The sequence below is a fragment of the Tripterygium wilfordii genome, chromosome 4, assembly GCF_013401445.1.
Source record: "Tripterygium wilfordii isolate XIE 37 chromosome 4, ASM1340144v1, whole genome shotgun sequence".
In the NCBI taxonomy this organism is placed as follows: Eukaryota; Viridiplantae; Streptophyta; class Magnoliopsida; order Celastrales; family Celastraceae; genus Tripterygium; species Tripterygium wilfordii.
Genome location: NC_052235.1, coordinates 9181644 through 9198031, shown reverse-complemented (window position 1 = coordinate 9198031; position 16388 = coordinate 9181644). Strand labels below are relative to the sequence as shown.

At 40.1% G+C, this 16388-nt stretch overlaps 1 protein-coding gene and 1 long non-coding RNA gene across 2 annotated transcripts; both read right to left on the bottom strand.

Annotated features, from left to right (window-relative positions):
* Positions 1 to 4073: 4073 nt before the first annotated feature.
* Positions 4074 to 4973, bottom strand: LOC119996921 (uncharacterized mitochondrial protein AtMg00810-like). The gene has a single exon (XM_038843702.1). It carries the CDS (start codon positions 4971 to 4973, stop codon positions 4074 to 4076), a length of 900 nt encoding a protein of 299 aa, XP_038699630.1.
* An 8643-nt stretch (positions 4974 to 13616) lies between these two features.
* On the bottom strand, positions 13617 to 15679 carry LOC119997897. Its single transcript, XR_005468088.1, has 4 exons — positions 14982 to 15679; positions 14403 to 14703; positions 14165 to 14210; positions 13617 to 13952 (listed from the first exon to the last, which is right to left on the bottom strand). It is a non-coding gene; the product is annotated as an uncharacterized LOC119997897 (long non-coding RNA).
* Between the last annotated feature and the right edge of the window lie 709 nt (positions 15680 to 16388).

Sequence of the window (16388 nt, the reverse complement as noted above, 5' to 3'; positions counted from 1 at the left end):
ACATGGAGAGGTACAAGAAGAAGTTTATATGGACCTTCCACCAGGATATAGTCTACTTGGCACGCATAAGAAGAAGGTATGCAGATTGCAGAAATCACTCTATGGGCTCAAACAGTCACCTAGAGCATGGTTTGGCAGACTGACTCAAGCAATGCGACGTTTTGGCTACAAACAAAGTAATGCAGATCATACTTTGTTTATTAAGAAGAAAGAAGGTAAAATAACAATTCTTATCGTGTATGTTGACGATATGATAGTCACAGGAAACAATGCAAGGGAACGGGTAACACTTCAGCAATATTTGTTCAAAGAGTTTGAGATGAAGAACCTTGGTTCCCTAAAATATTTTTTGGGGATTGAGGTATCCAAGAATAATTCTGGGATTTTTCTGTGCCAAAGAAAATATATCCTTGATTTATTGAAAGAAACAGGGATGACCGCTTGTCAACCAGCCGATACACCATTAGAGGAGGGACTGAAACTTGGGATGAGTTCAAACCAAATATCCGTGGATAAAAGGAGTATCAACGGTTAGTAGGCAGGTTAATGTATTTGGCACATACACGACCTGACTTGGCACATGCGCTTGGAGTGGTGAGTCAATTTATGCACAATCCTGGAGAACAACACATGAACGCGGTCATGAGAATACTAAGGTATTTAAAAGGGAGTCCTGGAAAAGGTATTTTGTTCACAAGAAATGACCATCTCAATGTCGAGGGATATACCGATGCTGACTGGGCAGGATCAATAGATGATAGAAGATCCACGTCTGGTTATTTTACATTTGTTGGCGGCAACCTAGTCACATGGAGGAGCAAGAAGCAACATGTAGTTGCTAGGTCTCGTGCCGAAGCAGAATACCGTGGAATGGCACTAGGCATTTGCGAACTATTATGGATTCAGTTTTTGTTACAAGATTTGGGTTATAGTAATGGTCAACCAATGCATTTGTTTTGTGATAATCAAGCTGCTCGAGATATTGCACATAATCCAGTCCAACATGATAGAACAAAACATGTAGAAGTTGATCGATTCTTCATCAAGGAGAAGATCGACAGTGAAGTTATAAAGGTGCCGCATATTCGAACAGAAAATCAGGTAGCAGACATTCTAACGAAGGCTGTGAATAAGCGTGTCTTTCATCGATTCTTGTCCAAGTTGGGTATGTATGACATCCATGCACCAACTTGAGGGGGAGTGTTAATTGTTGACTTTGTATTATAATCAGCTCCTTAATTATAGGTAGTGTTAGGTAGTGATTGATGATTAAGTCTTCCCAATGTTAGGTAGTGATTGATGATTCTCCATGTAATTAGGGATTGTATATGATGCATTTAAAGGGGACCTTTAGACCGAGTAAAAAGTGTGAGAAAAACTATCAATAATATTAATTTTATCTTTCTCCCAAATCTGTGCTTTCTTCCAAATCTGTGCTTTCTTTCAACTGTTTCATTAGTTAGCTTTTCGGTTCTGATTAATGGCAACTCCTATGGGAGATTTTCGCCAGGTAGAGGTCTTCGACAGGGGGATCCCCTCTCCCCATTTCTGTTTCTCTTTTGTGTTCAAAGGCTTTCGGCCCTCCTTGCAGATTCGGAAAGGAATAAGATGCTTAGTGGAGTTTTTGCTAGTCGTGAGGGTGCTCGGGTGATTCACTTGTTTTTTTACGGATGATGGTTTTCTTTTTTGCAGGGCTAACATGCATGAGTGCAATGTGCTTCACTCTCTTTTACATGCTTTACGAGCGAGCTTCTGGGCAAAAGATTAATTTTGACAAATCGGGGGCTTTCTTTAGTGCCAATACCAGTGATTCAACTAAAAGAAGCATACTGATAGATTGGGTATTAGGCAAATGAATAATCCTGAACGGTATCTTGGCCTTCCAGTGATGTTTGGAAGGGAGAAATGGAGAAACCATCTCAAGGAAAGAGTGCTATCTCCCATTCGGGGATAAAAGGAAAAAATTTATTTCATAGGCTGACAAGGAAACTCTTATCAAAGCGGTGGCACAATCAATCCCTACTTATACTATGAGTGTGTTTCGTCTCCCAAATTCTTTCTTCGAGGAGCTCATGGTTGCGCCGAATAAATTCTGGTGGAGGTGTAATGGGGGAAAAGGTATTTGTTGGGCAAAATGACAAAGCTTATGTCGCCCGAAGAGTAGTGGAGGACTAGGCTTTAGATATATGGCATCCTTCAATCTAGCATTATTAGCTAGGCTTCAGATTAATGAGAATTTCTTTTGCTTTAAACTGCTTAAATCCAAATATTTTCTCAATTGTGATATTATGAGGGCTTGTGTCGGAAGCAATCCATCTTGGTCCTGGAGAAGTCTGTGTGAAGGGTGTGAGATTCTGGAGAAAGGTTTATCTCGGAGGGTGGGAAATGGTCAAGATATTTTAATATGGTTTGATAAATGGATTTTTACGCCTTGGAACTTTAGGCCTATTACCCAGATTAATCCACATATGGGTCATCTGAGGGTCCATCACGTTATTGATACAAGGCAGGGCTGCTGGAATGAATAATTTTTAAGAAGATTTTTCTCCCGGTTGATGTAGAGGCTATTTTGGAAATCCCATTGGGAGATGTGAGAGTTGGGGACTCCAGACGATGGTATTTCAAGTCTAATGGGTCTACACAGTTAAAAGTGGATACAGGGTGATTGAGAATTGGTACAAATCCTCCAAAAACGTCATAGGCCTAAGTGCTACATCTTCTTCGAAAATTTGGAAAGCTATTTGGGTAGTCGGTATGCCCTAAAAAGTGAAGACCTTTGCATGTAGGTTGTATAATGACTATCTACCAACATTTGAGAACCTTCGGAGATGAGGAATTCCATTTCAAACTAGATCCTTGATGTGTGGTGGTGAAAATGAATCAACTCCCCATTTGTTCATTTTGCGTCGATAGGTCCGCCAAGCTTATCGTGAAGCTGGCCTTCTTCACGTATGAACTTTCCTTATGGTTCCTCTTTGTTCCATTGGGTAGATGGCCTCATCCATAATATGAATAAAGATGCCTTTTCTCGACTGCTTTTTTTTTTTTTTTGGCAAGTATGGAATGTGAGAAATAATGTCCTCCACAGAAACATAATGTGTAGTCCTGAGGCAGTTGGCTTTCAAGCTGACCAGCTTTTGCAAGATTGTAAGACTGCTCAAGAATCTAATTTTAGAGTGACAGCATTGGGAAGCAGCACCTCCCTAGTAAGTGGCGCCCCCTCCATAGAGTGTTATCAAGCTCAAGTTTGATGCGGCTCTTAAAGATGGTAAGATTGGGATAAGTGGTATCATTGCTCGATATGAGAATGACACTCATATTGCCTAATCTGCAAATTAGGCCCGATGAAACCATACTTTGTTGAATATTTAGGAGCTAAGGAAACTGTTGAATTTGCTGTGGGACTTCAGTTTGAGTGTATTATGTTGGAAGGAGATTCTATGCTCGTGGTATTTGCAATGAATAGTGATGTTAATGATCGTTCAGAGGCAGGATTATGTATTTGCAGTACAAAGGAGCTGCTTTCCAACCTCCAAAGTGTGGCCTGTTGCCATGTTAAAAGAGGGGCTAACCATATTGCTAATGGACATGGTTTACCTAAGTGTGCCTTGTTATGCGTGTCTCCTATGGATTGGCTCGGCAATTGTCCAAGTTCTATTTTGTAGATTGTGACTACAGATTGTAATCCTTCTTCTCGTTAATGAAGTTCTTCCTTTTTTAAGAAACTTTCTTTTGTATTATTATAGCTATTTTTTATGAAAAATTCTTATAAATAACTTCAACATAGGATGACAAATAAAGTATCACAAGCCACGACTTCAAAAACATTACATTTTAATGTAATTAGCATTCCATTTTTGATAGTTAAAATTATTTATATTTACTTAAAAGTTGTTCTTCGATAATATCATAGTTGTTGCGCTATTATTGAAATAATGTATTCTCATTAACTTAACTTCAAACCAATACAGTACACACATATATATAGCTCAGAGTTTAGACTAGTGTATTGTATAGTGCATTATAGAATATAGTCCAGAATATAGAGTTAAATATAAAACTATATATATATGCTAATACGCCCCCTCAATCTGGACGTAAGGGAACCAAGGACAGATTGTTGCGAAGAAACTGAAAACGTGGGGAGGAGAGGCCTTTGGTAAAGAGATCTTCAAGTTGATGTTGAGACGGAACAAATAGAACAATGATATCGCGACGCAAAACCCATTCTCGAACAAAATGATAATCAACATCAATATATCAACATCAATATGTTTGGTCCGTTTATGAAGGATTGGATTTGCTGTCAAGTAGATGGCGCTAACATTGTCACACAAGATTTTGAAAGGATGAGGAACAAAAACACCAAAATCTTTGAGAAGTTGTCGCAGCCACACAGATTCAGCTACAGCATATGCAACTGCCCGATATTCAAATTCAATGGAAGACCGAGACACTATAGGTTGTTTCTTGGCTCTCCAAGAAATGAGATTGGGGCCCAAAAACACAGCATAACCAGTAGTGGAGCGACAACTATCACGACAGCCTGCCCAGTCAGCATTCGTGTAGACAGTAAGTGAACAATCTGAGGAGACCCGCAGATACAAACCATAACGTTGAGTACCCTTCAAATAGTGAAAAATTCGCTTGACAGGTTGCAAGTGAGCAGTGCGTGGTGCATTCATAAATTGAGAAACAACATGAACTGAATGAGCAATGTCAGGTCGAGTCATAGTTAAATATTGAAGAGCACCCACCATACTTCTATACGTGGAAGGGTCAGCAAGTAAATCACCATCCATGATTGATGAAGAAGTCTTACTAACACTAGGAGTTTTGACAACATTGGTAGATGATAAAGAGAAGCGATGCAAGTGATCAAACAAATATTTTTGTTGACATAAAAATAAGCCAGCAGAGGTGCTGGTTGCTTGAATGCCCAAAAAATAATGGAGATCTCCAAGATCTTTCATGGCAAATTAAGTAGAAAGAGTGGAGATAAATTGATGGAGGTGAGTGGGATTGCTACCAGTGAGTATGATGTCATCAACGTACAAGAGTAACACAGTGATTCCAAGAGGAGAACGATGAATAAACATGGATGAATCTGAAGAACTACAAGTAAAACCATGGGCTAGGAGAAAGTAGCTAAAACGAGTGAACCAAGCCTGAGGGGCTTGTTTAAGTCCATAAATGGCCTTACGAAGTTTGCATACATGATTGGGATAAGTAGAATTGATGAAGCCAGGAGGTTCTTTCATGTAGACATCTTCAAGAAGGTGACCATGCAAAAAGGCATTTTTGACATCCAATTGACGAATGGTCCAATGGGAACCAATGGCAAGAGATAAAACAAGACGAATGGTGGTGGGTTTGACAATAGGACTAAAAGTCTCATGAAAATCAATGCCAGGGCGTTGATGAAACCCTTGGGCAACAAGGCGTGCCTTGTAATGATCCAAAGATCCATCCGATTTGTATTTAATCCGGTAAATCCACTTGCAGCCAATTAAATTGTTACTTGCCTGAAATGGCACAAGATCCCAAGTGTTATTAGCTAACAAGGTATTGAACTCATCTGCCATAGCTAACTTCCACTTAGGATCTTTGATTGCTTGAGAATAACAAGTAGGTTCACTGGGATCTATAGTGGAAACAAGGGAAAGTACTTGGCGAGGTTTGTGTTTGCCCACTTTGGATCTGGTGACAGTCGGATGAACATTGGAAGTAGAGGGAGTGGAGGAAGTGACTAAGCTAGTGGGGGCCATATGGTCGAGAGGTAAAGGAGAAGTAGTAGGCATGGAAGATGTAGTAAGGACTGCAGCTGAAGGAAAGGTAGTAGGAGAAGTTATGGGTGATGTTTGTAAAGATGAGTGAAGAGGCTGGAATGGAGGATCCCTACCATGGACAAGAGGGAATTGGATGGTTGATGATGGGGATAGATAGAGAACTGGTGGGGGATAAACAACTGGAGTTTGAGTGACAATTTCTTTGTAAGGAAAATTGGTTTCATTGAAGACAACATGGCCACTGATATAAACTCTGTTGGTGAGAGGATCAAGACACCTATACCCTTTGTAGTTGAATGCATAGCTAATAAAAATGCAGCGAATTGAGCGCGGGGTAAGCTTGTGTGGCACAATGGAGCTAAGGTTAAGAAAGCATTCACAACCAAATGGCTGAAGTTGAGCATAAGAATTTTATGGCCAAGTTTATGAAAAGGAGAGCAATGATTCAAAACAGGGGTTGGAAGCCTATTGAGGAGGAAGATGGAGGTATAGACAGCATCAGCCCAAAATGTTGAAGGTAATGAAGAATCAATGAGAAGAGTGTGAGTCATTTCAATGATATGGCGATGTTTGCATTCTGCAACTCCATTTTGTTGTGGAGTATGGGGACATGACTTGCGAAAGGCAATCCCATAAGAAGAGAAATGAGTAAGTAGAGTGTGATTGTCAAATTCTTTTCCACCATCACTTTGAAAAAATTTTATTTTGCGATTGAACATATTCTCCACTAGACGTTGGAAAGTAAAAAAATGATGATAAACTTTAGATTTAAAATGCATGAAGAATAGCCAGGAATATCTAGTGTAGTCATCTATAAAAATCACATAATAGCGAAGACCAGAATTGGATATTATAGGAGACTGCCATACATCAGAGTGAATAAGTTGTAATGGTTCAGAAGTACAATGATCAACAGCATGAAAAGGCAATCTACAAGATTTGCCCAAATTACAAGTGAGACATTTAGTAGCAGATGGGGAGATGCCTAATGTTGGACAGATGCGCTGAGTTGATTGCAAAACATGGTGACTAGCATGACCAAGACGTCGATGCCAAATAGGAGCAGAGAATTTGGTAGTGGCGTAGCTGGAAACCTAACAAACTCAATATATATGCTAACAATCTGTTGATTCAAGAGAATACCAGACTGACAGCCTTCCACAGACCTGTTTAGTCACAGAATACCTAGGTATATAGGCAACAAAAAATCAAGATTCTTCAAGAACACGATTTTTAGGAAGAAAAGTCTAAAGACTGCAATATTCCAAGCTAAACTTTACAATCACCAGCAAATCCTTACATAAAGGAAACACAATAACAAAGGAACAGTAAAAGGCCTAGATGGAAATACAAACAGGCCTCAACACAAAGCCCACGAAAGAAGGAATTAGACCAACCAAGAAGCCCAAGTTTAACCAAGACAACCTACTGGTGTAAGTCCCATTGCTCCATGTATTCCATTGCCTGCATATCTGCCCCTGCATCAGTCATCCCATGAGAGAAGATAGGAGACAATGGGAGTCGGGTATGCGGACAGAGATTCCAGAGTTTCACGGTAGTCTTCAGGCCGAGGAATTTCTTGACTGGTTGGCCACTGTGGAGGAGATACTAGAGTTCAAGGGTGTTCCTGAAGATAAACGGGTCTCGCTGGTAGCGACTCGTTTTCAAACTCTCGCAACGGCGTGGTGGCAGCAAGTGAAATTGACCCGAAGTCGGTTGGGTAAATCTAAAATCACTTCATGGGACAAGATGAAAAAACAGCTCAGATCTACTTTTCTCCCTTATAATTTTCAGCGAATCATGTATCAACGGCTTCAGCGCCTGCGGCAAGTGGATACCGTGGATGATTATACCACTGAGTTTTATCAGCTGCTAGCTCGTAATGATATCCAAGAGACTGATTACCAACTAGTTGTGCGATATGTTGGAGGTTTAAAATCACATATTTGTGACATAGTTAATCTGCTTGACCCAGCTTCCATTCCTGTCGCACATCAACGAGCCGTACATATTGAGAGACAAACACGGCGAGTTGGTACATCTGGACATCCCCTCGGTTTGGGGCCTTCTAGTAATCCTAGTTCTTCTGGTGGTCATGTTCCTAGCAGGATGTCTTTTGGTTCTGGTCAACCCAACCGCCCAAGCATTAACAGTTTCAAGTGTTTTGGTTGTGGGGAGGTAGGACACAGGCATGCTGAGTGCAAAACGTCAAGTGGTAAAAAAGCTCTTTTTGTGGAGGTCGATGACAGTGGTGATGATACCTCACCTCCAGTAGGTGAGCCAACTTATGACACAGATGCGTTTGATGAAGAATTTGTAGCAGGTGACACGGGGGCTGCTCTGGTTATTAGGAGAACATGCTTGACACCCAAGGTCCATGGCGATGAGTGGCTCCGTAATAACATCTTTCATTCCACTTGTACTATTTTGGGCAAGGTCTGTCGATTTGTCGTTGATGCAGACAGTTGTGAGAACATTATCTCCGTTGAAGTTATCCAAAAGTTGAGCATCAAGACAAAGAAGCATCCTCAACCATATAAGTTGGCCTGGTTCAAAAAAGGGGGGGAGGTGGCAATTACACAACGTGCTTTGGTTTCTTTTTCTATTGGATTGAAGTACAAAGATGCCATATGGTGTGATGTTGTTGCCATGGATGCGTGTCATCTTTTGCTAGGGAGACCCTGGCAATAAGATCGTAATGTGACCTACGAGGGATGCGCTAATACTTACAACTTCCTTTTTGAGGGTGTCAAAATTGTGTTGTTACCTGCTCAAGAAGTCGATCCACCTAAGGTCCCACGTGCCAATGTTAGTTTATTTTATATGGCTCACTTCGAGGAGGCTTTGCGTGAATCTGGGACATTATTTGTGTTACTTGGCAAAGAAATTCAACCTCCGATAACCTTACCAGTGGTAGCTCAAGCTTTGGTTACTGAGTTCCATGATGTTTTCCCTGATGAACTCCCGATGAGATTGCCTCCTCTTCGTGATATCTAGCATCATATAGATCTGGAGCCTGGGGCAATGCTGCCTAATCGACCACATTACAAAATGAGCCCGCGTGAACATGAGGAGTTGCGGAGGCAAGTTGAATCTTTACTTGCTAAGGGTCATGTACGAGAGAGTTTGAGTCCTTGTGCGGTGCCAGCCCTTTTGACACCAAAGAAGGATGGATCGTGGAGGATGTGTGTGGACTGCCGGGCCATTAATAAAATTACAGTCTGGTACCGCTTTTTGATTCCTCGGCTTGATGATTTGCTTGATCAGATTAGTGGTGCCGCTATATTCACTAAACTTGACTTGAAGAGTGGATATCATCAAATTCGTATTCGGCCTGGGGATGAATGGAAGACCGCGTTTAAGACACATGAGGGGTTGTATGAATGGCTTGTTATGCCTTTCGGTCTCTCTAATGCTCCTAGCACGTTTATGCGTGTGATGAGTCAAGCCTTACGTCCATTTATTAGCAACTGTGTTGTTGTTTATTTTGACGATATTTTGGTGTATAGCACTACTCTTGAGACTCATCTTCAACATCTTCGAGCTGTTTTAACTGTGTTGCGGCGGGAGAAGTTCTATGCAGCCCGTCATAAGTGCGTGTTTATGGCTAGTAAGGTATTGTTTCTTGGTTATATTATCTCCAGTGAGGGGTTGTAGGTGGATGAATCCAAAATTGAAGCTGTTAAACATTGGCCACGGCCTCGCACTATCATGGAAGTTTGTAGTTTCCATGGGCTTGCTTCTTTTTACAGGCGTTTTATTCCCTATTTCAGTGGTGTTATGGCCCCTATCACGGACTGTTTGAAGAACAAAAAACTTGTTTGGACAGATGCAGCTAATAGGGCTTTTCAGGATATCAAGTTACGCCTCACTTCAGCCCCTATCTTGGTGCTCCCCAATTTTTCTCAGCCCTTTGAGCTTCACTTCGATGCTTCTAAATTGGGTATTGGTGCAGTACTTAGTCAGGGTCATAAGCCAGTGGCATATTTTAGTGAGAAATTATCCGGCTCCCGAATCAATTATAGCACCTATGACATTGAATTCTACGCCGTTGTCCAAGCGGTGAAACACTGGAGGCATTATTTATTTCACCGTGAGTTCATTCTGTATACAAACCATGAGGCTCTCAGGCACCTTCATCGACAAGATAAAGTCTCATCTCGTCATGCGAACTAGCGTAGCTGGAAACCTAACAAACTCAATATATATATGCTAACAATCTGTTGATTCAAAAGAATACCAGACTGACAGCCTTCCACAGACCTGTTTAGTCATAGAATACCCAGGTATATAGGCAACCAAAAATCAAGATTCTTCAAGAACACCATTTTTAGGAAGAAAAGTCTAAAGACTGCAATATTCCAAGCTAAGCTTTACAATCACCAGCAAATCCTTACATAAAGGGAACACAATAACAAAGGAACAGTAAAAGGCCTAGATGGAAATACAAACAGGCCTCAACACAAAGCCCACGAAAGAAGGAATTAGACCAACCAAGAAGCCCAAGTTTAACCAAGCCAACCTACTAGTGTAAGTCCCACTGCTCCATGTATTCCATTGCCTGCATATCTGCCCCTGCATCAGGTAGTGATCAGGGCTGAAGTTGGATTGTTGACAAAAGTGGAAGGAATTGGATAAAGATCGCCGCTACTGGTGACTTTGAGAAGAGTTGTCCCCTAGAGCTTGTCCTTAACACAGAAGGAATTACCATCAAATATGACCACACAATTATTGTCACAACAAAGACGTTTGATAGATAACAAATTATGAGGTAATCTAGGAACATGATATACATTGGATAGATGGAGTGGTCTGGTGGGAGTGTGAAGAGTTACAGAACCAGTCTTGTTAATCTCAAGCAATTCACCGTTACCAACAAGGACACGGTTAGAACCAAAATAATTGGAGGAAGTAGAAAAGATTACCTTTATGTGGAGTCATATGATTTGAGGCTCCAGAGTCGGGATACCAAGAGGAGTTATTGGTTTCACCAACAGACATGGCAGCAACGGACCTAGGAAGATCATTAGGAGTACAAGCAGAGTTATAGCGGTGATAGCATTGGTCTACACGGTGGCCTGGAATGTCACAAATCTGACAAACATCAGGAGACCGAGAAGGACCCAGAATACCAGTATATGCTTGGGGGCACCCGTGGGGCGAAACGAGTGGGGTTGGTAACGACCAGAACCACGCGAAAATTGATGGCCATAATTTCGACCACCATAACCAGAAGAAAATGAGTGTCCAGGACCACGACCACGACGCCCTCGGCCACGACGTCCATGTCCACGCCCACGAGGCGAAGAAAAAGACTCAGAGGATGACACAGTGCCAGTAGCAACCAAAGCCTTTTGCTCAGTTGATGATGGAGAAATAGCTTCCATACGAAGTCTGCAATCCTCATAAGCGACCAATCTTTGTCGAAAATTTTCAAAGGTAATGGTACCCTCCAGGTTAGCTATCATAGTGACAAAGTCCTTGTAGTCTAAATCAAGACCAACCAAAGCCTGAGCAATGAGATCAGTGTCGATAATAGTGATGTCAAGGTCCCTGAGTTGTTCAGCAAGGGCTTTGATTTCACTGCAATAAGCAGGGGCAGATTGGGATGTCTTGCGAAAGGAGTGAAATTTCTACCGGAGTTCCAGTTGTCTAGCCATAGATACATCACGAAAGCATTTGTGGAGAGTGAGCCAAAGGTCACGAGCTGTAGAAAGTGTATGAACATCAATGAACACAGATCTAGACAAGGTAGCTTGGATCCAGTTGCGGATGGTTTGATCTATGCGGAGCCACAAAGAGTAGGAAGGATTACTGACCTGTTGATTTGCAATAGAAAGTAGAGTTTGAGGAGGGCAAGGGATTGTCCCTTCAATACAGTACACACATATATATAGCTCAGAGTTTAGACTAGTGTATTGTATAATGCATTATAGAATACAGAGTTAAATATAAAACTATATATATATGTGCTAATAATTATAAATAACCTAAAAAAATTTTCGGCGCACCTCATGGATCCTCGTAAATTTTTTTTTCGCATGGGCTAAAGTGATATTATTTTTGGACTCGTCCACCCCAATATTGATTCCTGCTCCACTCCTACCACCAATAGCTCGTCCTTTATCTCCATAGGAAAATCGTCTGCCTTTCCCTCCTTCCTTCTCGTATCAACAAAATCTTTCACGTCTGCGATGCTGTGTACGGTGATAAGAACAACGATAACAAGCCTTGGAAATTGTTCTATGTTGAAGATAACAAGATTGGATTGTATGTCTTTTTCTTTACACATGTCAAGAAAATCAGTGATACATTGAAAAGAATTAACAGGAAAGCATGTTCAGGGACATGGAATTGCCAAACAAAACCTACTGATGTTCACGATTTTGAGAGGAAAGTCATCGGGTTTGATAGGTACTATACTTTTGAAGTGAAGGGAGGTGCTGATACCTCCAATTATTCGAGAATCGAGCATGAAAAGTGGAAGATGCATGAATCGTCTTTGTAGATCCTAAAATCTGCAATCAACTTGTAGTCATCGAACGAGGCCTATGACAATCCTGCAAGATCAAAGAGAGGGTCAACCATGAAGCTAGGTCACCAGTGTAGTGCTGACCGAAGGAGATCCGACGATCAAGTCAGTCAATGGTGGGAAATATTTTAGTGAGAGAAGTGAATGACTTTTAGAGAGAGATGGAGAGCGATACCAGGTAGTTGAGACCGTAAATGAGGAGGGATCCTCCTCTATTTGTAGTGTTCCAGGTCACATGGTCAACACGTGTTTGACAGTACAGGTGGGCTTCTTCGTTGGGCCATGGTTGGGCCTGTGGCCCAATTTGAGACTTATTTGGCATTATAGGCCTTGGGCCTTTAGACGCCTATTCTTGCACCCATTCCAGACGTGGGACTCGGGCTTCGCTTGGACTTGGGCCAGATACGCCTTCGGATGCATATTTGGGCCGATCTAACCAGGGCCTTCGTTGGGCCTTTCAACATATGCTCAAGTATTTCGGGTCAACGGTTTTTGGCCTATACAGTCTCTAATTGAGAGACAATTATCCGGTGATGTTGTACTCTATGTCATCGAATATATAATAGTCTAATATCAATCTCTGAAAACCCTAAACTCTTTGAAAACTACTTCAATCCTCTTCCTCTTGATGTTACAAACTATGAACTCTCGGATTCTTTGAAGAAGTCTGAGAAGAGGAAGAAATTAATATCGAGTATGGATGATGAATAGACTTCAAAAAAAGGGATACGTTGCTGCTGCCCCTTTGAATCCAATTAGGGCTTCTTCTCTACTGTTACGGCTTCAGAGACTGAGCAATCATTAGTGGTTGTTGATGATTATCTTAAAAATGATGGAGCATTGCAGACAGAGACACACCAATTCTTCTCTGGTAACTTTTTTGCAAATCAATCCCTACAATTTCAGACAAAATTGTTGTCATGGCACTACAACAAAAAACACTTATACCCGCGGTAAAACCGTAGGTATAGGTACAAAAAAGTGCAGCTATAGCTTTTACCCGTGATTATAAAATCACAGGCTAAGTGAGCGTCGCAAGAACTTTAGCTGCGGTTTTCTAACTGCGGGTAAAGAAAATATGACCGCAGCTATTGTGATCTCTTTACCTGCGGTTTTGCAAAACCGCATGTATAAGTTCAAAACCGCAGGTATAAGTATATTTTGACCGTGGATAAAAGCTTGCCATAAACGGTAAAATATTTTATATTTTATTCTTTTTCTATATTAATATTAAATATTTATTCAATTATTATTTTTATAGATGTATAGAAAATCAAAAAATTATTTATATTGAAATTAAATATAACGCCAATACATTGTTCAGAATAACCAATAGCCATATTCAGCTCTTACATACTAAATGAGAATACATTGTAAATCTAAAAGAAATGAAAAAATCAGGAGAACTTGTACACCAACAAAATTTACAAGAAAAGAAACAACATGTTGGCCCCTTCTTCTTCTTACTTTGAATTAAGAGAGCCTGAGGCTTTATGCTTGCCATGAACTGTGCAACCTTCACCATCTTTAAGAAAGCATTACAACAGCCTACAAATCATGGAATGAAAAGGTGCTTCTGTGAAGCCTAACACCGTTTGCATCCAGGCAAGTCTTAGTATGACATTTAACACCTACAATCACAAAAACAACTATTTGTCAGTATAATAAACCATAATCAAATTTTCATAATTGCACAAACCTGCATCACTCAATAACACTTCCATGCCATAAGATTCAGCCATATATCAGCATTGAACATCAAGTAAGTTATTAAAACTAATTTACCTATAAATGGCTTTGTTAGTATAATAAACCATAATCAAATTTTCATAATTTCACAAACCTGCATCAATAATAACACTTCCATGCCATAAGATTCAGCTATATATCTGCATTGAACATCAAATAAGTTGTTAAGACTGATTTACCTATAAATAAGTTGTTGTGGTATTGATATCCCAAGGAACAGAGAGGCCTAGAACATAAAAGGTCACACAGAACTCTGCTTATGATCAATTTACAACCACAATATAATTAGACAGAGCCATATTGAGAATTCATCCAGAAAAGCAAGATCCTACCTCAACCACAAAACATATCCATGTCTTCGTTGTCACATAACATCTGAAAAATAAACTATAGAAATCATAACTCAAGTAGAAGAACAATGAAAAAAAACCTAAGGGCACACATAAAACGGCAAAAAGAAGCACCATTTAAAGCTAAGAAATCAACAATGAATTCATAAAATGCACAAATAGAAGCCAAAAACTAGACGCAAACCTAAGGATTTCTCAAAAAAAAAACCTGTACCCAACTACAACACTCCTTCGTCGGCGAGTTCAAACTACAACAATCTTCCCTTTTCAGTTCCCATTCATCCTGTTAGAACAGAGCTAAAATAAATCAACTCACTAAATCAGAGACTTGTCAACGAAAAAGGGGTAAGAATCACAAGAGCATCAGACCATGAAGGCACACCAAAAAATTAGAACATAAATTGCAAAATAAGAACAGAAGTAATCGACAAATCTTTTCTCTTGCTCAAAAGCTAGGGTTAGAAGAGTGGCAATTGAGATGAGAGACCAAGAGCTTCACCGAAATCTTGGTTCACCGAAATCTAGGGTTTCACAAAGAGCTTCACCGAGATGAGGGTCTACCTGTGAATGGTTTCAGTAGAAGCGATGGAAATCATGGTCTCTGAATGAGGTCGTATGATTTGGAAATCGTGGTCTTCGAAGCGATGAAAAATTTCGATTTGGAAAATCGGAAGCAAGTTGAGGTCGCGGGATATGGAGAAGTCGAGCCCTTATTTTTGTAGCAAAATGACGACGTCTTTTCATATCCTCTACCTGCGGTCGTGGAACCACAGCTATATGAGATACTATACCTGCGTTTATGAAAAACCGCAGCTATAGCTTCGCGGGTACAAGCCCAATTTCTTGTAGTGTGGAGAGTACTCCCCTCCCTTTATCTGACTCATGGAGTGGGTTGATTATTCCACAACTCGTTTTACAATAGGCCGATCCATCTTAGTAGAAGACATTGTTGAGCAACAGACAGTTGAGCAATCATTTGAAAGTTGTTGACAAGTATCTTGAATGTGATGATGCATTTCAAACTAACACAAAGATAGACCCATTCTTCTCTGACTATGAGTTTGGTTATCATTCCACAAATGATGTTTCTGCATACCCAAGAATCTCAGTAGCAGAAAATGTTGAGCAACATAGAGGTCCATGAGTTGAGAATTCATTAACAGTGGTGGACAATTTTCTTGAATATGATCCATTCCACACTGAAACAAACGCATCCTTCTTTGACTATGAAATAAGTGATTATGATTCCACAATTGGTAACATTTTTGTGGATCGGTTCTTACAAATTCCACATGACGTCGGTGTCATGGAGAGTAGTACTTCACAGAGTGTTTTTGAAGTGTCTTGCGGTGGCAGAGGAGATGAGATTGAGAGATGAGCACCAGGAACAAGCATTCATGTGGAAGAGTATTTACAAGTGTACTACTTGCTCAGTGATGTGTAAATTTATAATGTACAAGAAAGCCTTGAATGCCATTTTTTTTTGGGAGTAAAACTCCTTCCTGTTACAGATATGTAAAGTAAATTTTGTGAATCAAATAGTTTATTATTACATATCACTAGTTAATATATATGTATTGTTATGAATGACTTGTAGCTCCAACACAAGAATCATTGGCATCTACAACTCACATTAGTTGAATTAAACACAGAGGTGCTATACTGATATGCATAAACTAAAAGTTTTAATAGGCTAATATGGTGGACATGAAGAAGAAAAACAATCATGCTAGCTCTTAAAATTTATATATGTTAATATTTGTATTTATGAATTATGATGTTGTTATTACTCCATGATAAGAAAGATAAAAACAACATATAAATGTGTCTTACCAGTAGCAGCAAGTAGACATTGATCAGTCTAAAAATAAGAATGTATGCCAACGAAGCATATATAGCGACAAGCCTTCTTCCCTTTTCTTTTTTTTTTTCAGACAAAAAAAAGGTTGGCAATTTATCAAAAGATCT